This window comes from Cyprinodon variegatus, unplaced genomic scaffold, assembly GCF_000732505.1.
Source record: "Cyprinodon variegatus isolate N-32 unplaced genomic scaffold, C_variegatus-1.0 Scaffold221, whole genome shotgun sequence".
In the NCBI taxonomy this organism is placed as follows: Eukaryota; Metazoa; Chordata; class Actinopteri; order Cyprinodontiformes; family Cyprinodontidae; genus Cyprinodon; species Cyprinodon variegatus.
Window position 1 is genome coordinate 1280 of NW_015150674.1, and position 22609 is coordinate 23888.

Sequence of the window (22609 nt, forward strand, 5' to 3'; positions counted from 1 at the left end):
ATACAAAATAAATGCTGTTGCTTTGCCTACAAGAATGAAGATGCATCTCAACAGGAAAACCATCCTGAGGAAATTATTGAATTGAAAGAAAAATAGTTAACCAGACACAGAAGCATCAATCTGAAATGGGCAGAAAACATGTGGGCTGAAATTCAGAAATAGCCCCATAGGACAACCCAGGACTCTAAACAATCCAGAGAGATTGTGCAAAGAAACAATAGACAAAGATCCCATTCTGTATGCTCAAACCATCTGCTGTTCAACTGGGAAAAGTGGGAACTAAAAGCTACTAAAAGCAGTCTTTAAGTTTGGTAACAGAAGGTGTGTGCAGCAGTTGCAGACTCACGTGATGTGAAAAAAGTTTGAAGCTTTGCACGTCCAAAACCCCACCTCATTGAAGTGTAAAAACGTTTTAATCGAAAAAGAACATTTTCGATCTAGAGAATTTATTTTCGTGAACTAAAATTTATGCAATTTTAATGGTTAACAGGAATGCAGCTAGTGATTTTGTTACCAAATATTTCAAAACAAGGTAATTTTTCTTCTACTAAATAGTAATACTTTCTAGAATCTAAAACTGATGGGAAGATGAGGCTGTACCAAGGCTTTTATACATGTTTATCTGTAGCCCTCATTAATATAGAGGGCATTTAAAAAAGCAGAGGAGAGCAGGGTTCTTGATTTCGGCTCTGAAAACCATTACAATTACTTTGCTATATTTATCACAACAGTAAATTTCTTAAGTCTGCTGTTTAACAAGATAATTATCTGCCTTTTTGTATCCTCTGGAGTGTCTCCTATCTTTTCATCCACGTTTCAATTCTAAAAACAGGTTTTGTGGAGTCTAATTATAATGAGTGAGGCACATTTTGTGAAAGTCTTGTAAAGCATGTTTTTTTGTTTTTTTGCTGATGTGCCCTTGTTCTGAATAGTATGTGCATGTTGGGATCATGAGTGTAAAATTCACAATGTTATATTTAGCTTTTATCCAACTTTGTTTTGTTGTTTTTTGTTTTTTTTGATTGATTGATTGATTGATATATATTTGTAAATACCTAGAGATTAAATTTTAATACCATTACAATAGGGCTGCAACTGACAATTATCTTGCAAATCAATTAAACCGTCGACAAATTTTTGATTAATCAATTCATAATCGCATAGCCAAGGGTTCACCAAAGAATATTTTTTACAAAATTAAACCAGGTGAAGCTAAAATTTTTCCACTTGAGGAATTCTGGATACAGCATATTGGAAGAAGAAAACGTTTTTTTTCTGCAAAATGTTTATTTATTACAGTCTAATGCTCTAAGTGGGTTGCTCTATCAGATAAAGGCATGATTAAGTCTCTTAACTTCAGTTAACGATTAATTGATTAGTAAATTGGTTGGCGATTATTTCAATAATCGATTAATCATGATTAATCAGATTAATTGTTTCAACCCTACATTACAGACTGGAAGTGCTTTGCACTGCAGTTATTATATGGTTCAACACATGTATGCTGTGATGGCTGAAGGGGCGGATGATTGTTTGTGGTCAGCAGTGGACACTAGCCATGCTAGTTAGAAAAGCAAGGAAGATGAGATAGTGGATGAAAGAAGCTTTAGATCCACAGAGGAGATTGAGGTTTTCCGCTTGAGAAAAAGCTCTGACAATAATCTCAAACTTGGGTTGTGTACTTTGGTGGATTTATAAAAACACAACAACCTTTTCCTTCATTTTAATTCCTTGTCTTTCTGGCTTCATCTCCAAGTTTCTGTTGGCCATGTTTGCTATTGTCACTTTGCACTTTTCTATGTGCAGAGATAAACTTGCTTCCAGTAAGTAACTGTTCCTTAACACAGTATATGAATGAGACATTTAAATAATAATGTTTTAAAAATGGAAAGATCTGCAATAGCCTGGCTGGGCTAAACATCTTAGGGTGTGATATGCAGAAAGGGGATGCTGGGACAATATGTAACTGAAGTTGTAGTTAAAGGTGTAGTGGAGGATGTTCTTTTTTTCAGGTGGATCATCAAAATAAGTGGTCCACCTAGTTGTCAATCATTCTGGTGATATGTTTATGTAAGGCCGTCCTACGTGCTTATCCCCATTTTCACTTTCCGGTGATGGGACTGACATAGTGGAAAAATGGCAAAACTCTTTTGGAAAGGAAGCTTATATGAGTGATGCAAACCACAACTTTTAAACAGAGGGTGCACAAGGAAAAAATGTGCTTGCACATGCTCTCGCATGCGTTTAATAGGCGTCCCCTCTCAGGAGCAGGTACAGGGTTGTGCATGTGGATTGCATTTTAAAAATTTCGCAAAAATCCTCCATTATACCTTTAAGTTGTAGTTATGTAGTTAAAGTTAGCGAATATATACAAACATCACATAAACTGATCTGTTTTGTAGGAAAAGAATTTTGATCATCTTTTGCTTAAGGTTGGTATAGGCTCAGTAGTAACTGTAGTTCAATGAGGGTTAGGATCTGTCTTAAAGGAAAAGTTTTTCATTTATTGTTTTCTGTTAAAAGTTTGTAAGCAGTTCATATTTAAACAACAGTAACTGTTGACGTTTGTATTTTGTGTAAATATAAAGTACTCGTCCAAGAGGCTACTCTGACTCCTACCATGTTAAACAACCCTAATCTTCAAAGAATATTTGTATTTAAACCATCTGTGTGATTTCTTTTTTGATGTTTATTCACACAGAATCACTGAGAAAACGGAAAGAGAGTACACAACCAAGGATGTTTTTATATGAAACTAATACTGAAATGCTCTTTACATCCCTTGCTTTAGAACAAACAGTTACTCTTACAAGAAGTGCTTTACATGGTCGCCTTGTAGGGCATTTTAAACAGGAAGATCAATGGTGGAGCATTAGCTCAAACCTTCATTTCCTGTTTAAACACCCATCAGCTTCTGTATTAACATCCTATTCAATGTAAATAGTTCAAAGGTTTCTAAATCATCATTTGTATAAAATGCTTAGTCATTTTTGTGAGCTGTTTTCAGACAGCTAAAAGTCCACGTGCTTACAACCAGGGGTGGAGCTAGATGGGGGGCCAGGCTGTGGCCACCCCTACCAATTATTTCCCTCTAATACAGATGGTAGCAGCAGTAATACTCTCAAGTGGAATATTTAAAACATTTAAATTCTTCATATATAAACAATTACTTGACATCAAAAAGACTGTGGTTAATTATGCACATCATTATACTAAAATGAAAGATATAAAGTATGGAATTCATGCTCTTTTCAGAAATAGATTTTGCATTATATATAAGTTACAGAGAAAATCGTCTCTCTGCCAGTCTTCTAGGAGTCTTAATTGAAATCATAGATAAATAACAATTTGAATAAAAACTTAATAAACTTTTAAATATAAATTTTATGCATAATGATCATTAATAAAAGTGGGTATGAACTGACAATGGAAAAGATGTTCACCCCAGAAATCAAACCTGAAAGAATTTTTTCCACTATACCTTTTATCCAGACGAATGTTTAAATATATGCATCTATTTGTTAGCAAAGGCTGTAGGAAAGTATAGTTTATCTTTATTTAGAACATATTGATGTTGTGCTTGTTATTTTCCTATTGGAACAGTGTAGATTAACCATGAGGTTCTGGCGCCTATCTATTTTCGGCCCCCCCTCAGTATACATTGATTATTGCCCTTATAAAAATTTGTTGGATACGCCTCTGCTTACAACATCAGTTTGTTAACTCAAGCTCCTACTAATTTTGAATTTAAAATAAAGATATTTCAGAGATCCTATCTTGTAAATCAGATATTTACTGCTTTCATCAGAATTTCCCCTGAGGACTCTGGTCTACCCTTTAAAAAATGCCATCACGTTTTAAAACAGGGCTGAAGTTGTAAAATGCATTATGTTATCTGTGCATCCATGTCCAGTTCGCCTTTAATGAAGGTCTAGCAATTCGATTTTGAATCCATACATCCAACATGTCTGCTATTGATCCCATTTGTATGCTTCCCTTCCCTGCGCAGATCAGCCTCAGAGAGATGAACATGTGCAGAGGATGAGGAGGAGAGGCGTGACAGATGAATGGAGGATTACGTAACATAGCTCCATCACAGCTCCACGCCCTTCAGCGTCCAGAAAGCTCTCACATCCTTTAAAATATTAATAGATGAGGGAGAACAAACAACGTCGACTACAAAATGAGACGAATTTATGTGGGTTGAGCGAATTAAAACCGGGCCTAAATGGGCCTGTTGCTGCTGGGAGCTGATCTGCACCTGATCCGCGGTTTTTTAAATTGAAATAATCGGAAACTAAATTTCCAGTCTAATCTAAGATCAACGCTTGGCTTAGTGCTTTCTCTGATGATGCCTTTTCTACGTTTATTAACATCACGATAGTCGCTGAATAGCGTTAAAAAGCCGTCCGGGTTATGCCTTCCAGGCGCTTCTCTCTCGGTATGCTGTCTGATATTAAGCGGCGAGATACCATTGATGCTACAAACCATCAGGTCGCACAGAAGAAACGAGGAAAAAACTACCTTTCCGGGAGAGAATCAGTAGGAAGAGTCAGGTGTGTCCGTCGATGAAATAAGTAGAGCCGTGCAGAGCATGGATATCATTATTTGATGGGCCGGACTGGCAGAAGATAACCGTCACTAAGGCAGCGGCGGCCGCAGCTCGTCTGCTGGAGGAAACCAGCTCTGACGGAAAGCCTTTCCAACCAATCAGCGTGCACGTTGTTCCCCTCTGCTTCTATGTCAACCAATCACGGTTCACTTCTGCCCTAGTAGACTTCCACTGTCTTTCACTCATACACCCACTGCTACTCTGTCTCAATGCGCCTGGGTGCTGATATTACTGTATTGATCCTAATCAGTGATACTGTTTACTGCTTATTATTTAGTCCTCAGTATTCTAAACTTTATTACACAGGTCTTACAGTAAGATAAATATATAGGATCGTGTTTCGTAATGCCACTTTCACAAATATATGTAAATTCTGAGTTTTGTTTACTGGCATCACCTTACAGACTTTTATATAACCCTGAACTTTACACATGTCTTTGTTCCTTTTTCCACGTGTGGACATCTCACCTGCAGCCATGGTGATTGGTCTCCTGTACTGTTGCTTGGAAACCAACACCCACAACAACAAGGGTTAAATGGTCACTTTCATTCAGTATCTTTCAGCAAGTATTGTCCTTATTGCTTTCATCATCGTTTTTTATCTATCTATCCATCTATCTATCATCCATCTATGAATCACCTATCTATTTATCATCTATCTATTATCTATCTATCTATCTATCTATCTATCTATCTATCTATCTATCTATCTATCTATCTATCTATCTATCTATCATCTATCTATCTATCATATATTTATTTTCTGTCTGTCTGTCTGTCTGTCCACAGTTCACATGTTCTCCAATTTTCTTTGTTAAAAACAGTGTATGGCTTTCAACTAGTTAACAAAAATTAGCTATTTTGTGTGATTTGAATAGATATATTCTTAGTAAAGTACATTAAGGTTTATGGCTATAATATGACAAAATGTGAATACGTCCCTGGTGTAGGAAAAGGCTGTTTTTCCAAGTGTAGTGCTGCTTTAGCAAGCTTTTGCAACTTTGTTGGGCATTTTCAGATCCCAGTAAAAACATTCTTTAGTCACTAAAACAAGCAATGGTTGGTCGGCGTGCTGAAATCACTTGCCTGTGCTCTTCCTTGTTTTGTGTTGAGCTATAACGCTTCCTTTGTTTTTACCCCCTCTGACTGACAATACCCTATTGTTTGTGAAATTTAGAAATATTTCTACACAGTGTATATTCCCTAAACACATGGACTGACATGGATTGTAAGCATAGAAATAATTGGACCATGAGACATTCTGGCTTGATGAGTCCAACAATTTCTTACGTGACAGAGAAGCATGGCGTTAAGGTTTGTTAAGCATTACAGCAATACCAACCCAGTTTGCAAACTTTGTAATTACAGATGTGGAGGTTGCATGTTCTCCCTGTGTGGGTTCTCTCCAGGTACAGTAGAAGAAAATCCAAGCTTCCTTTTAATAAAATGACTTATGTTTCCCTTGGTTTTAAAGCCTCAAATACAAATACATTTTTGGCTGTTTAAAATTCCAACATATTTCCTACAGCAGATATTTAACAATATGTTGTTTTTTTATCATAATGTGACTTTATATTTGTGTCTCTAAATGACTTGTTTAGCTTAACTCTGGAGAGATCCCCGCAGATCCCTGTTCTAGAAGAAGCTGAAGGGTGCTGCTTGGGAGAGTCTGGGGTTTCCTCCTGGAGCTGTTGCCTCTGTCACCAGACCCCAGGTACGTGGGAAACGATAAATAGATTACTAAATGTGCCTGAATTAAAAATCTGAGTGCTACATTTGTTTAGTGTGAGGGTATGCAAATGTGATACATTTTTAAAGCCTTTTACACATTTTATCAGTGATAGCAACAAACAGCTAAGGTCATACACAGTAATGAACGTTTTATAAATCAAAACTCTGACAATAGGGGGAAAATAAAATTCTCAAATAGGTAAATTAAGAAAAACATAAAAAGCGTTTATAAAATTAATTAAGGCCACACAGACAACAGCTGGAATCTCATGGGACTGTTTCAACTCAGGGTACAGGTGTGTCTCTGACTGCAAGCCTGAGCTAGAATTTAACAGATATAAACACATAAAACCTCAAACATGGCAGATCAAGCTAATCAGGTTCTGCCTATGTGTTGTTTTTCCCAATGATGACCTAGTTACAAACAGTTATAAACTAATATTGTTCAGTGATTTTGGTTTAATTTTAGGCATCAGGTCAAAATGTCCATTAAGTTTTCTAGGTGAATCTGAGAAATAATTCAAAACTCATGGCTGCCAAATAAACCAACCCACTTGAATATTTTAACAGAGATGTTATAACTCTGCTTTTAAAACAACGTTATGTAAATATTCTCATAGGTCTGTCAATTTGGATTAAACGTTTTTCAATTCTATCTCATAGATTGTAGCAAATGTAAAACATTAGAATTATTGCTGTAAAAACATCAGTGGGATTAGCAGAGTAATGTTTTTTGGAGAATCTATTAACAAATTAAAGACTGAAAAAAAAATCTCCATACACTTTGTTGTGTTATCCATTATTACAAATTCCCCACAGAGCAAAGGCCTGGAAAGTCTTTAGGGTTAACACATGCTGAAATTATCCATGAGCAAACCATTCATTATTTAGAAGCTTTTGCTCATTTAAAAAGAAAAAAAAAAGGATTAATATATGATGGCCACACGGTGTCAGTATTGACAAAGTAAAGTTTTGAGCATTCCTGAAGACTAAGTAGCATTGGGCATCCTTTCGATAATGAACCCTTCTGATTCTGTCAAAAGAGAGGGCTCAATCTAAAGTTCTTCTGGATTAAATAGTCTGTTCCCTTTTATTTTTTTCTTTTAATCAAATTTACTATAAATGTATCACAGGGTAATTTGAAAACCAGTTTATAAATATCAAACCTATTAGGTTGAATAAAGGTATTGTCTTTTAATAGAAGTAATTTGTAAAAATGTAATTAAAACACACACATTCATCCAGCACCTGATGCTGCAGATATCTAAATATGTTACTGAGTTCACTGTTAGCTGCCTTGATGTTAGAAATTTCTTATTTTGCACCTTACTGGATTATTATCATTTTAAGGTACTATTTGCAGTTATTTTTGAAATTAGACAGACAGCAAATGTGCTTGGGGGGGAAGATGTGTCGCAAAGATCATTAGGCCAGGACTCGAACCTATGACAACCACCTCCAGGACCAAAGCCTCTATATATGGTTGTGTGACCATTACTGTTTTTTGTATCTTGAAACAACCTCCTCTGGCAGCCATTAAGTAGAATTTGTGATTAAGTATATATATATATATATATATTTATCTCATCAAACATTATGATTCATGTGAATAGCCAATGTTATCTAAACATTACAAAGATAACAAGACAGCTCCAGTTCTTTCAGAAAGTTTGTCAGGCAGAATTAGCTTCTAGCCTTGAAATCAGTAATAGAAAATAAACCCAAAACTGACAGGAGCAAGAACCTCTGGAATGTTAGTCCTGTTTTCAATTGATTTCCAACAGCCCTCCCCTAATGGAGACATTTCAACGTGCTGAAATTTAATGGGGGGGGGGGGGGGGGGGATAACACAAACAGAAGAGTCCAAACTTTTAGAAATGAATCTAAGTTTAATCATTGTATTAAACAGTCAGTTAAGATATACAGCATAGTCAACAATCTGGAAAAATCTGAAACGTTTTTTTTTTTTTTTCTTTTTGTATTGGTAAATATGACAACCAATTTATTACAAACCTTTATTTAAAAAAAACTCAGCTGCCAAACAGAACTCCGGTGGAAAAGAAACAACAGAGCAAATATAACACTAACCAGAACAGTCTACAGCATCATGACACCTAGCCTTACTATGATTTTAGAAGGTTTTCTGATAGATAGCTTACATCTTTGGACACATTAGAACCGTTACCAGGAGCACAAACAGGTTAGTTCTCAGTTCCTTTTATTGCCTCCTTGTTCTTCCTCACCTCCTGAAGCTTCTTATCCTAGTGAACATTTCAAAACAACAACATTAACATTAAATTTTTCATTTTTGGATAAATATACAAGAAAATATCTGGACAGAGATTGAGGAGCTTACCTTCTCCTTGAATTTCTCGTTGAGAGCTGCCATGCGAGCAGAGCGGTTCTCTTTGTTCGCCTCAATTTTCTGGTTGAGTTTCTCCTGTGTCTGCTTGCTGAAGTTGCAGCTTTCTTCGATGGCCTTCTGGATCACCTCCTTCTCATGCTCTCGTTTCTCAGCCAAATGTTTGAGAACTTCGGCCTCGTGGCTCTAATGGGAAGAGAGAAGAAGCCCTTTGTGTTTAGATAAGAAATTATGATGGCTAAAATATTTTCTTTACTATTAGCCATTTATGTTGTATTTATTTCAGATACCCTGCGTCTCAAGTCTGCAGCTTCCAGTTTCTTCTTAATTTCATCAAGAGAAGTTTCCCTTTTCTTGTTGGGAGACAATGGGAACTCCACCTTGGCATCAGGAGTGGAGGGGCTGAGGATGACCTCAAATGCCTGGCCTGACGCACGCTTGCTCAGCTCCTTTACTAGAATGTCTGTAAAACAGGAATCCCATTTACTGTTTTTTAATTCAGTGGTGATCTAATTATAGCACATTTGTTATTTAAGAATTATAATACAACGTGAACCCATTTACATTTCAAATAAAGTTTTACTTTATTTGTTTACCAACTGACAGATTATCAAAACTTTGTGCAGCCAAACTATATGAAATGAGAAAAGGCCTTCATTCCTAAATTCAGATTTGGCATAAAAACCTCAAAAACAATTTTTCAGAAATAGTTTTTTTTTATTTTATTTTTTTATGTTGGTGATCTGTAAATGCTGGTCATGATGCAACTTTTAGACTTACCATCGGTGGTATCCATTTCTGCAGAAAGATTGTCTTTTAATCGCCTGCGGAAAAGGAAGACAAAGCAACAGAAATTAGTACTCTCTTATCCACTTGAATGTAAGCACTAAAAAACTCTGCATTTTACTTAAAACAAGGCTTTATTTTAAGGAGACAGTAAAGTATGCACACCTTTCTAACTTTAGACCAATGAAAGTACGCCAGTAGAGGGAGCTAGAGTGCAACCCTATCAGTAAACATTTACATGGGGAAAATAAATAAAATACATAAACAGTCTGATACCCTGCTTTGGTTACTTATCTGAGTAGTAAGAAGAGTCATTCATGTTATTTATTTTTGGTGCTGGTGGCTATATATACTCGTTCACCTTTTTTGTTGTTTTTCCCCCCCCGAATATTATAGCTAAATGGTTTTGTTTTAATAAATATATTCGGACCAGGCAGGCTTCTAATGGTGATGAACTTGGTCTTCTAACAAAAAGTGATTTTTCAGTTAATTTTTACTACTTAAATTTCAACAAAAACTCATATTAGTAAAAATCTAACATATCTTTAACAACTCATTAAATTGTTTATAATTGAAGTATTAATGGATAGAAGTGTTCTATTTTATTTTTTTCAAGATAAACTGTGATAACTGATGTTAAGTCCTGATGCACTACTCTGATATAAGATTATAAAGTTGGTTGAACATGTATAACTTATATACTTACCTTTCTCTCTCAGAGGCTAATTATCAGAAACGGTATTAATCACGTTTATCACTTTTATGGGAAAATGTTTGCAGCTACTTGCAACAACATAAAATTTATTATGATTTTTCTGTAATTTCTCTTTTATAATGGAATGCTTATATATATTTTGTATTAACTTCACAGATTTCTCAAATGTGTTTTTTTTCCTTCACTGTAGTTATTTTAACTTTTTGAAATGAGTTATTTCCATTTTTTTTCCCTCATAGGCTTCCATGTACCTGTTCACGTTGCAACTGAAATGCATACATTTCCTCACTGTTGAACAAGAACGGATATTTCCCTTCTAAATATGTTTGGCTATTTACTTCTTAAAGTAAAAAAGAAATACCTCTGGGCTTTAATTAGAAAAGCTTTATGCAATATTTAAATATTTAGGTGTCCCTAATAAAGAAAAAAAAAAAATACATTTCCGTATCAAAACCCAAAGCTGAGTAAGGGAATCTATGAGTTTTATAGAGCTACTGAGGTGGAGTCCAAATTAACATAAAGAGACATAATAAAAATGACAAACATGTACAAGTTACAGTCAGGGCATGGTAGTATCAGCAGTCACAACTGGCTTTCCATCGTTTAACGCCTCAATCTGCTATTTGCGCACAGCACAAAGTTGCTTCACGTGAGAGAAAGGGGGTTAAAAGCTGAGCAGCAGCAGCTAGAGGCTGCACAGTTTTTTTCGTGCAAAAATGGCGGGGAGGTGCAGCAGAACTGGCTGCAGATTTTGTTGTGTGTATAGAAGGAGGGGGGGGGGGGCTTGACACAGTATTTGTAATACCTGGAATACACAAATGTATGATACTACACCTGCACACAATTGCAAGGCAACAAATAATGAAGGCGCCGAGTCTACGAAATGTAATTACACAAATAAAAACATGAGAAACGCAGAACATTAAGTGGAACAAAAACAGCACGTGTCTGAGTCAATGTTTGTGTAAATTAGCTAATTGACTTTACACGGTTAGATACCACCATAACATGAAAAAAATGCTCAAGCTTTTTACAGTGTAGTTTTTCTTCATGTCCTGGAAAACCTTTTTTTTTTTTTAATGGAAGCCATTACCGTTTCAATTTCCTTACATTTATAAAGTTAGTTTATAAACGCTTAATAAAAGCCAGAATAAACGGTGAACAACGAGTATTAACGCTCCCAAAGCGTCTTTGGGCGCTCATTGACTGAAGTAGATACTGAAATGAGAGAAACTGTTCTCACCGTCAAGTGCAGCTCGACTTGAAAAACAACGAACCTTCTTTTTCACCTCTTGTGCTGTCTCTATTCAAACCGCCAACTTCTGCACCTTCGCGCACAAAGCATCTACAACGTCACTGCGGTAGACGTGATCTCATTGGTCGAAACCAGCCAATCACCGAAGCTTTTACAAATCGGAGCGCGCCAGTAGGAAGTAGTGCTGCATAAAACGGTTTATCCATGTTTTCCTCAGTTGGAGCAATTTAATATATTAAATTAACAAATCTTTATGAAGTTAAGTACGTCTTTATTTTATATATTTCCATACAGTGGTCCAAATGAAATTGCTACTTTGATGTAGCTTCTAGATTTTACATAAGAGGTAATTTATGTGTAAAAAAAACACATAAATTGTTATGTTATTATGTAACATAACAATGTTATGTAAAGTTATGTAACTTTTTTCATGGAGTCTGCCTGTTTTTACCATTAAGGTGTGCTTTTCTACAGGTATTTTAGCACCCACTCATGGTTTAAAGCATGCATCTAGGATTAATTGGTATATCTAAAATATCTTATATGTAACTGAGTAAAAAAGTTGTTTGCCCTGTGTCTCTTTGTTTAAATCTACATCCTGATGATATACAGCATTTGTTCTTTGTTTTTTTACTGTGTATGTGTGTTTGTATCCAGGTTTGTCTAAATGTTTGTCTAAATGTATTTGAATTGTGGATTTTGTTTCTCTAAATCACACTGTTGACAGTATGCAGTGATGCAAATAAATCATGGCCCATTTTGTAAAAACATGTAGCTGCCTGGAGTAATTCTGTAGGGATGTTTTAATGCTTTAAGTGGGATGATACACTTCATTTAGATATACTGGCTTCCCGGACAATTTTTCTTCTTACTCCAAATGCACATTATTTCAATGGAGTCCATTTTCTTCAACATATATTTTTTAATCTAAATTTTATTTAATTTTTCTTTAATATAACCATTTCATGGGAGAAAAATATTAGAATATCACCAGCCACAATTCTACCTCACCAAATCCCAGCAAAAAAAAAAAAAAACAATTATCAAAAATATATTTTTTGCTTAATATATGTTTAGCTACAGTAAAAAGAAAAAAAAAGGGGGTTTATCCCTGAAACAAAATGGTTAATCAAAGTGTGACGATGTGAGAGTGAAACTGGACTGTTTCCACAAACAGAGAAGCCAGCATTAGCTGCTGACAGCTGAGTTATCTGCTACTGTCAAAAGAAAGGTGATTACAGAGGACTTGCAGTCATGTATGGAATAGCCCAAGAACTATGAAGTGGTTGTGCAGTGCACTATTTTTACATTAGATTTTGTAATGGCAGTTTAAAATCACCTTGAAAGGCATATAAGTGAACAAATCACCACAGGCTTATAATAACTTTCTGTAGAGTTTACATTTACTTTGTGTTTCCTTGAATTTCCCCTTTGATGTACTGATGACCTATCTAGGTTGTCCCCTGCTGTGCTCTGTTCACAGCTGTGACAGGCTTCAGTACCCCTGCAACTCCAACTGCTCAAAGAGGCCCCAAAAAATTAATAAGAGAGTAAGAGTCAAATCTCTGTGGTTAGGAAATGTTAGAAAATCAACTAGATTTTAGGGATTCTGCCAGTACCTGACAGGCGTTCCTTTGTTAGCAGCTTTGAACAACAGACTCAGAGCTCCTGGGAAGTTTAGAAGAAAGGACAGATGGCAAGTTTCAGACTTGTGTTGCCCATCTGTCTGTGGACATAAGGACAATAAAAGGGCTCTTCTCAGTTTTACTTTGGCAAAGGCTGACACACGCACAGAATCTTTAAATTTAGACTACATATGCAATTCCATATTTTTTTTCACAATTTGCTTAATTTAGATATGCTTTATTGAGATTCTATAGTTCTATAGTTAGTTGAAGCAGGAGTGATAGCTCTGGAGAAGCTGCTGTCATGTTGGTTTGTAGTTTTATGACCCGCATGCAGAATCACACAGAGAACCAGTAATTTTTTTTTACCAAAGCAACAAGAATCTGGAGGCTTGGAGAATTGCAGGAAGAGTCAGATAAACTTTCTGGTTGGTATGAGGGGAGAGAGTAGACTCATCAGGAAGGAGTTGCTTGATAACTGATTGGTTTAGATGAAGGGGAAGTAGCATGGATGTGTATGGTTTTGATTCAGCATGCTTTGCAGGCTGTACCTCAGAAGAAAATGTGAGTGAGATTGGAGTGTTGGTACATGCAAGAGACGTCATGCAGGACTTTTTCATCAGAGACAAACTGAGGTTCACTGATTGTCTGGAACCATAACAGAGTCCACATTAAAGAGATTCCCAAGAACACAAATTTCAACTTTCTTATTTTCGTGTCTCTTTGGCTGGAATACCACCAGGGATAATCATCCAGTGAAGAGAGATGATCCTTCCCCCCTTATATACAAGCTAGTCACCTTGAATGAGAAATGTTCTCAGGTGTGCAGCAACATGGGTCGGCCCAGCCACCAGCAAAGATGTTTTTCTTTTTTTGTTTTTTGTTTTTTACTAAATCTGGTGTAACTTTTGAGCATAATGCACCTTTTTTTTTTTTAATCATAGATGTATCCTAAAGCTTTACATTTCTTGTTCTGTGAGATCAGAGGCTGTTTTAAAAAAAATCAGGGCTTATGAGGTGCCTGAAAGAGGGTGTCTTTGTTTTGCAAGGAAGCTTCTCAGAGTTTATGGGAAGATGGATGAAACAAAACACATACAAAAGTGAGAAAACAAGACACCCCGTTACAGGCCACAATTTACTCAGCCCTTTTCAGTCTGAGATGTTAGTTTACTTTCCAGCAGGACAATGAAAAATGGAGCCTAGGCGGAAGTTCAACTGAAGAAACTGATTGCTCTCCTACATCCACCTGCGACACAGCCAATCAGCTTTGAACCACACCTCCAAGAAAGCCAATCGGCATCAAAAGTTCATCTTAAAAGGCCTCCGATCCGCACTTTTCTGCTCCTGTGCGCAGGCGGCGGATGCGCTGTGTGACTTCATTCAGATGACTTCGTTTCAACCCACCTCCAGCCCCTCCTCCACCATCGTAGCTAAAGCTTCTTCAGAGTGTCATTCCTCCCGGACTCTTTCTGCGTTCCCTGTCTCATCTCAACGGCAGAAGACCGCCATGTTGAGCCTGGTTCTGCCAGAGGTTTCTTTCCAACGGGGAGTTTTTTCTCTCCACTGTCGCTTTATGCTTGCTCATCATGGACAGGTTCTCTCAACCTGTGTTATCCAACTGGACTTCTATCTTCCAGGTCCCTGAGTGAAGCTCTTGTATCAGCTCACGCAATCCACTGGATCTCCCCATAAAGCTCAGCATACCGTCTCGCTAACCAGCAGTCTACAGACTGACCAACTTCCTCTATCTCCACTCCACCACTAGTTTCAGGCCTGGGGGAAAACAGCCCTATACTTTGCTCCTGTTCATCCATATCTATCAAAATTCAGCGCTATGTTTCCTGCCAAGGTCTGTGCACCAAAGACAAAATAAAATTGTGTCAATAAATTTCTTCTAATTGTCTTTTCTCTTCGTGTGAGTTTCTAAGATGGAACTAACATAAAGCCAGAGCCTCTATGGACTGGTGTAGTTTACAGCATAATCACATTTTAGAAAAGCTTAAGGCCTCATTTCAATGATCAAATGTGTCAGGACTTGAAATGATATGTTCACAGAATCTTCAATCTTATGTGAAAGAAAAATGCTGGCTTTAGATGTCGAGTCCTGATAAAAAGAAATACACAAAAATGCATGCAGCTTTAATTAAACAAAAATTTCCAACAGTTTAAAGATAGAAAATTATTTTATTAAACTATTTACTAATCAGTTTTGATTAATTATTACTATTTTGCTATTAATTTGAGTTTAATTAGAGTGTGTTTAAATTAAATTCGTTTGAGAGCAACAGCTCTATAGAAGTGCAGGATTGTTGGATTTTGATCTGGAGTCTCTTAAAACTTTTCTTTGAAATGCAAAACACTCCTGGTCATTCTCGCATTTAGGAATGGAGTCTAAAAGGAAAATTGGGAACAGAAGAAAGTATAGAGAACATTTGTTCAGTAAGGGAAGCATTGTTTATTTTTCTTCGTAATAAAAAATAAAAATAACAATGTAGGGGGATATGAGTCTGTTACTACACACTCGTGTACAGTAGGTGGCGCTATGCACCTTACCATGCGATCCGCCATAAAACAAAAGAAGAAGAAGTTTTCTCGCATTAGTCCAAGGAAGGCTGAGGAAGAAGCGACACAACCCCATCCTTTCGGCTGTTTAATGTGGAAAAATGGGGGCCTGTATGGCTTTGTGCTCCTTGGCCAGCTGCGTGAGTCTCTGCTTATAGATATTTATTTGTTTATCTCAAATTTCAAATAAGAATATTTTATTCTCAGCGGTCGACAGAAACTGATGCTAACGTTACCTGTTGGTTCTATCTGACAGCTATGGCTAACGTTAACCTGACACAGAAACTAGTTATTTAACAGGTTAAATCATATCTTAGTTCGACTTTACAGCTCGAATACATTGAAACAGATGCTGTTTGGCAAGGTAATGTCAGCATTTATTAATAAAGACCGAGGAAGTGTCCGAACTGAGCGGACATAGTTACCTGAACGTTACCTCATACTTAATTTTATTTTACACATTGAAATAGATCAAGTTTTACCCGCTTTAATGAAAATATTTCTCTAAAGAAAGAGCAGCAACCGACGGTATTAGTCAGTTCTATCAAGTTCGACAAGAAAGTAGGTAATAATCTGATAGCTTTCTTTAGATTTAATTAACTTTGACAAAAAGGATTAGTACAATGTATGTTTATTTGAAAAAGCTATTCTAATTTGTTTCTAACATTTTTTTTATGTTATGTGTTTTTTATGGGATCTTATGCAGTGGAAAATGACAGTCTGGTTTAATTATTTACTGGAAAAGTATTTCCAAATAGAACTTGTTTATGGTACCACTTGGCCTATTTAAGCAGCATGCACCTGCTGTTGACTGATTCTTATTTTATTATAACCGTCCATCATTCTCTGTATTTATCCCCAGGCCTCCTGTCTGTGTGGCTCAGCGCCATGCCTGCTGTGTGGTTGCTGTCCGTCCTCCAATAGCTCCACCATCACCCGTCTGGTTTTCTCTTTCTTTCTGCTTCTGGGAACTATGGTATCAGTCATCATGATCCTGCCTGGAATGGAAACACAACTCCGCAAAGTGAGCTCCTCCTATCGCCACCATGTTCTAATAATTAGTAATTTACTTCACAATGTTGATTACACAACTTCCTAAAATGCATCATGATTCAAATCTGCTTTGGATTTTTGGTGACATGCTGTATTCTGTTTAAATGGGAGTCCTAATTGCCAAATGATTGGAAGCTGAGCTTATCATATACCATATTCGTCACGTTGCAAACTTTAATGGACTTTATCTGGGAATTTTGTGATAGACGGATAAAATACTGCAGAGCTGTGAAGTGGAAGGAAAAGTCTTTTCTTATTCATGATGGCTCTTTTTTTTTTAATTTAAGCCTTATTTAACCAGGAAGTCCCTTGAGATTGAAATCTCTTTCTGTTCTCTCTCTTGCTGTATGTTCTATCATATCGCCTGGCAGAAGGTGGTCTCTTTGAGCTTTAGAGGTCCCTGTCCCAAGCCATTCCTGCACTTAGCCATTTAGGGTCGAAGGGGCTAATAATTCCACAGAACTCTAATCTAGAACCACTTGTAATTCTGGGGAAAGTAGGCAGAAGAAAAGAAACCTAACACAGCCAAACTAAGCATGATTGGTAGTAAGGCTCAACATTTTTAAAGACTACATTTAAAAGGTGTAAGAGTTAGAGTTTAAATTCAGGCTTTTTTCTACTCTGGTCCTGATTTCAAAAGAGTAAATAAAACACTAATCAAATATTATCAATATTTACTGAATATGGTGTGTAACATTGGCTGGGCTGAAAATGGTATATTTGCTGTTCTATGAGCCCTAATGCAGGCCTGGTTAAAAGCCCTAGAACAGAGGTCTTCAACAGGGGGTCCATGGAGGTACAGCATGGGGGTCGCAAAAAATTTGATTGATTAGACTTTTTTTTTTTTTTATATTCCCCCTGCAATTTTTTCCCCTGAGACGTCTTTAAATCCACATTAACATGAATTCAACACAGTGTAGTAAACAGATAAGTGGAGACAGAAGATGTCTTTCAGTCATCAATGCACACATTCAGCGACACACGGGAGCTCTTTCAAGCTGGGCACCGTTTCATTCACAGTACCTGTCCCATGTACGGAATATCAGGATAAGAAATACTTTAATAATCCCAGGGTGAAATTACTTTCATTACATGACACCATCTGTAATAGAGTGACTATAGGACTAGTTTGACATAACACTATTTCATACAAGATATATATAATTAGGGGTCACCGCTCCATCTCGCCATCAGTTTAGGGGTCCTTGGCCTGGACAATGTTGAAGACCCCTGCCCTAGAATGAAACAACAGGTTTTCTTCCTTTTCTGGTATGTGCATGAATATTTAGATGAGCTGTGTGCTGATTGGTTGGTTTAAACAAGTAAAGCTGCAAAGACTCATCATAGCAACAAGCACTCATTGAAATGGTAGGCTGAGCAGATGTCCTCTTTTCATACCTAAAAAAATTGTAAAATTTTTTGGTCGACTACAGTGCAGCATATAGTCAAAACACCCCAGGCACTCAAACCCAGCCATAAGCTGCTGGGCTGGTCCGGGAACTCCGGCAGACGGGGGCAGGGAGCCAGTGGGGGACGAAGCGACAGAACCCGACCCGGTGAGCCTGGAGCAGCCCAGTACTCCCCCCCCTACCCACCCCCCACCCCTATAAGGGGAAGGAAGGATTTTGCATGAGCTGTATTTAATTTAAAGAGCAGGGTTACTGGTGTTTTTTTGTGCACTAGTATGGGCTTATATTTTTCCCAAATTTTTTTTTTCTTTTTGTAGATCCCAGGATTTTGCCAGGGAGGAACGACCGTATTTGGTATTGAAAATCAGGTCAAGTGTGATGTCATCGTGGGCTACAAATCTGTGTATCGCATGTGCTTCGCCATGGCCTGCTTCTTCTTTCTGTTTTCGATGATAATGATTCGTGTCCGAAACAGCCGAGACCCACGAGCCGCGATTCAAAATGGGTAAGAGAAAACGCTGGAGGAGATAACACATCAGTGCTATAATACTTTGGTGTGCTCATTGTCCAGTTATGAATGTGAATTCATTATTTTCCAGTTTCTGGTTCTTTAAATTCCTCATCCTGGTTGGGATCACGGTCGGAGCATTTTTCATCCCAGATGGAACCTTTCATACCGGTACCAACACTTTCTGTGTTTGAATTTCTACACACATTGTTTAAGATGTGTGTTAAGATGTCTGAATGATAAACGTATGTTTTCTTTGACAGTGTGGTTTTACTTCGGAGTCACCGGGTCCTTCATCTTTATTTTGATTCAGCTTATTCTCCTGATAGACTTCGCCCATTCCTGGAATAAGATCTGGGTTGGAAATGCCGAAGAAACTCAGAACAAATGCTGGTTTGCAGGTAAAGTTTTGAAACGATGCATTAAACAAATCCTCGACTCTAAGCTTCACATTTGGTTATGGGTTGTTATCAAAATCTTCTGTCCCATTTGTTAGGGGTTCTTACCTGAGAAACAGAAAACAAAGGGGGGGGTATGTTGCAGAGTTCTGAAGTATATTGTATAGATTAAAACGACAGAGGTTAAAATAAAAAGAAATACATGCATAATATGAGCAGAGTGACAGTTGCATATCAACTTTGAAGAAGACTTTGAATGGTATTAATGATAATAAAGCAAAAAAATTAGGGTAAGTACAGAAAGAACTTTATTTAAACACAAAAGGAAAACTCCAGTCTCTATGAGGAAGTTGTTGGAGGAGGCTTCAATGTGTCTGCTGCAGGTTTTGTCCTTTAAACTCTGAAAACAAGAACATTAAGTAATTTTGACCAAATCTACTATTACGACAACAACTGATTTTTTTTTTAATTTTTGGATTCATTGGTGTATTTTTCTTTTAATACAGAAGATCTGTTCTTTCAAATTTTTTTTTGTCTTCTTTTGCTGCTCAATTTGATTTCCGTCTCAGAAAGAAGTATGCAGATTATCCACTGTGGCTTTAAGTAGTTTGCATAGATGCATAAAATACCAGTAGGGTTTTTGAGTAAAAAAATAAATAAAAAATTGACGATAATGAATAATTCAAAGCTTTTTCCAATTTTAATTTCTTATTGTAAAATTAAGCTGAAAAAAGTGAACTTAAAATAAAACAAACATGAATGAATAATAAATAAAGAATAAGACATGTAGCATAAGTTTCCACAACCTTGAACTAAATCTTTGTTAAGTGAGTTTCATCATTCAATCTTGCTTTGTGAGACTCTACCAGCATCCAATATCTAGACAAGCTACTTTCAGATCCTTTCAAAGTTTTTTTTCTAAATCTATCAGACTGTGATCAAACCTCTAGCTCACTACTCTGTCAAAGTGACTTCTTATTTTATTTTAGTTGTTCTGGTTTGTTTTGTCTCTGTGCTCTGGATAAGCCATTAAAAGAATGAATCCTTCCTTTTTTGAAGTCATTTTTAACTGATTTGGATGAATGCTTAGACCTGATGTAATGCTAGAAAAAAGAAAGCCCTCTACATCTTGATTTTTCTTCCATAACCTAGAATCTTTTGCTCTTACACTGGCTGGTATTTGTAACAATGTGTATTTTATTGCTCTTGGCAAAAAACTTCATTCCTAACTAAAGAAAAAGTGTTAGGTGTGTATGTTCCCCCAGAGGAGTGTAAACGTGTCTTTAAACTCTCCTCCTTAAGGCCAGAACACACCCAATCCGATTTTGCGTCCGATCTAAAAGAAAATCGTGTTGGACGAGGTCATAGTGTTTAGCGCTCATTGAAAGTCAGTGCAGATGATCAGACCTGACACAGTTTTATGCAAGGGGACTCCCACCGAGAGAGACCCCAGTTCGATTTTAGTCAAACTATGCAGCAATTCAGCTGCAATTTCATGGGTCTGACTGGAAAAGAGACGCCATTACAAAGTAAAACACATCCGCTTTGTGGGAATTAAAAAATAAAATCTGTAAATCGCACGGGAAAACAGTCAGTTTTGGAGTCACGCATTGCCTACAGTATATAGTAAGCGGGACAGACTTGTGCAAAAACAATCAATGAAACATTAAAAAAAGAATACTCATGATGGGGATTCAGGAGAACTGAAAAACTGAAAAAGTAGTGATCCCTTGTCAGGTTTGTAAAAACAACAGACAGAAAGTTCAGTTTGTTATTCTCGGAAAAAAGTAACTTCAGGAGGACAAAATACTCCTATGAGCCTCACAGAAAACGAAATTACGAGGGACAGACGGTGCAGCTAAGAGCAGCATATCTCTCACCTCTTCATGGAACAAAAAAACTTCCCAGGTCTCTCTCTGAGAGACCTCAATCAGCATATAAACCATCCCACAACTGTTATTGCTGTGTTTTTCTTTTCTGTGTTTAATGTAGGCATATGAACATACTCTATATGTTCAGGTTTGAGATGCTGCACAGACTCCTTAAGTCATAAAATAGTGTTTTTTTTTTTTTTTTTCATAATCTGTCCAAGTAAAATGTGGGAAATTGTTTTCATTTATGTTGCACAGAGACAGAACTGAAAAAATTATGTACAGATCTGCCCACCCTGTCTAGTCGATGCCTCTCTATACGCTGTGGGAAAAAAATCAGATCGGGGATTAAAAAGTCGTTCGGTGTGTTCAGGCATTTATTTCTGTCGTGTGGAGAATACAGGAGAAAAATGCAAACCGTAGAAACTCTGACTGTCCTACAGGCTCTTCAGTGTGGCTGTAGGTATCTCTGCAGCCTCGCTGAATATTTCAGGGTTGTCCTTTTATGGTCCCACATTTATAACAGCTGTTGGTGACCCGGCTGCCATTGGTCATGTAAAATCCTGTGGAAATGTTTGCACCCTTCCTCTGACTGATCCTTTTGTACCAAAAGATCCCTTTTTTAACCTCTATGCAAACTGTTGCTTTGGAAAAACTATGCAAATGTCCAGTAATTCTAGCTGGTGTCTAAATAAAACCGTTGGCATGTGTGAACCAGAGGCAACTTTATTTGACTTGTTTACGTCTCACTGTGTTTATTTCAGGGCTCCTGACTTTTACGTTGATCAACTATGCACTGGCTTTCTCCGCTGTGGTGCTTTTCTACATTTACTACACACAGCCAGATGATTGCACTGAGCACAAAGCCTTCATCAGCCTCAACCTCATCTTCTGCATCATCATTTCTGTTGTGTCCATCCTACCAAAGATACAGGTATAGTAGCTGCTTGTTTATTAGACCTCAGGAAGGGACTTTAAATCTTCTGTCTTTGTGAATTAGCTTGTGTTTTTAAATGGTGTCTGCAGCTTTGATACCTCTGAGACAAAAATGGGTTTTTGCCTCTAAACTTTTATTTCAAAGCAAATAAATCCTACCAGTTTCCAGTTAAAATAATTTGGTCATTTTAATGTTTGTGCATTTTGTTAGTCTTTTCTTTTTTGTCTTCTTCGTTACAGAAAGCTCAGCCACACTCTGGTCTCCTCCAGGCATCACTCATTTCCCTTTATACCATGTATGTGACTTGGTCTGCAATGACCAACAATCCAAGTGAGTAGTCAGAAGTCTCAATCCCTCAGATTTTTATTTACACCGATTCTCATGCTTATGGTTTCCTACATGTGCTTGTCAATGTGCTGCAGCTTTTTGCTTAAAAAGGTGAGTTTTATTGTAGCATAATGTCTTATTGGTAAAGAGTTGTAGCTAATTTTAGTATCCATACCATTTTATATACATTGTGTGATCTAGAGTTCCTTAGTGAAAAAAAGAACTCTAGATATGATAAACTTAACATTTAGTTCTCTGCATCCTCTTCAAACCTCCTGAAGGATTTTTGTTTTAGTGCCATTTGCATGTTAGACATGTGAATAATATAAATATGTATTTTTAGTTTTCTGTTTTCTTTAATTATGTCCTTTACTTATACTGTCCTGAGATATATGTACTGTCAACATCTGTTTATCATTCTTATAAATCGCTGTATTTTTATTATGTTTAAAACATAG

At 36.9% G+C, this 22609-nt stretch overlaps 2 protein-coding genes across 2 annotated transcripts in view; one reads left to right on the plus strand and one right to left on the minus strand.

The window, feature by feature from the left end:
• Positions 1-8212: 8212 nt before the first annotated feature.
• LOC107088515 (stathmin-like) lies at positions 8213-11564 on the minus strand. The gene is made up of 5 exons (XM_015380738.1): positions 11450-11564; positions 9486-9529; positions 8996-9168; positions 8700-8891; positions 8213-8604 (listed from the first exon to the last, which is right to left on the minus strand). The coding sequence occupies exons 2-5, from the start codon at positions 9499-9501 to the stop codon at positions 8545-8547; spliced, it is 441 nt and encodes a 146-aa protein (XP_015236224.1). The 5' UTR covers positions 9502-9529; positions 11450-11564; the 3' UTR covers positions 8213-8544.
• Positions 11565-15669: 4105 nt separating this feature from the next.
• The window catches only part of LOC107088554 (serine incorporator 1-like), a 13870-nt gene continuing 6930 nt past the window's right edge, over positions 15670-22609 (plus strand). Inside the window, exons 1-7 of the mRNA XM_015380810.1 lie at positions 15670-15788; positions 16511-16672; positions 18428-18615; positions 18710-18789; positions 18882-19019; positions 21652-21821; positions 22064-22154. Coding sequence (XP_015236296.1) covers positions 15750-15788; positions 16511-16672; positions 18428-18615; positions 18710-18789; positions 18882-19019; positions 21652-21821; positions 22064-22154 — 868 coding nt within the window. The 5' untranslated portion in view covers positions 15670-15749. The remainder of the gene's footprint in view (positions 15789-16510; positions 16673-18427; positions 18616-18709; positions 18790-18881; positions 19020-21651; positions 21822-22063; positions 22155-22609) is intronic.

Bases quoted from the DNA above. Each gene is read 5' to 3' on its own strand.
- LOC107088515 (XM_015380738.1), bottom strand. The intron at 8,892-8,995 runs GTATCTGAAATA...TCTTCCCATTAG, and splicing joins CTGCAGACTTGAGACGCAGG to AGCCACGAGGCCGAAGTTCT. The intron at 8,605-8,699 runs GTAAGCTCCTCA...AATGTTCACTAG, and splicing joins ACGAGAAATTCAAGGAGAAG to GATAAGAAGCTTCAGGAGGT.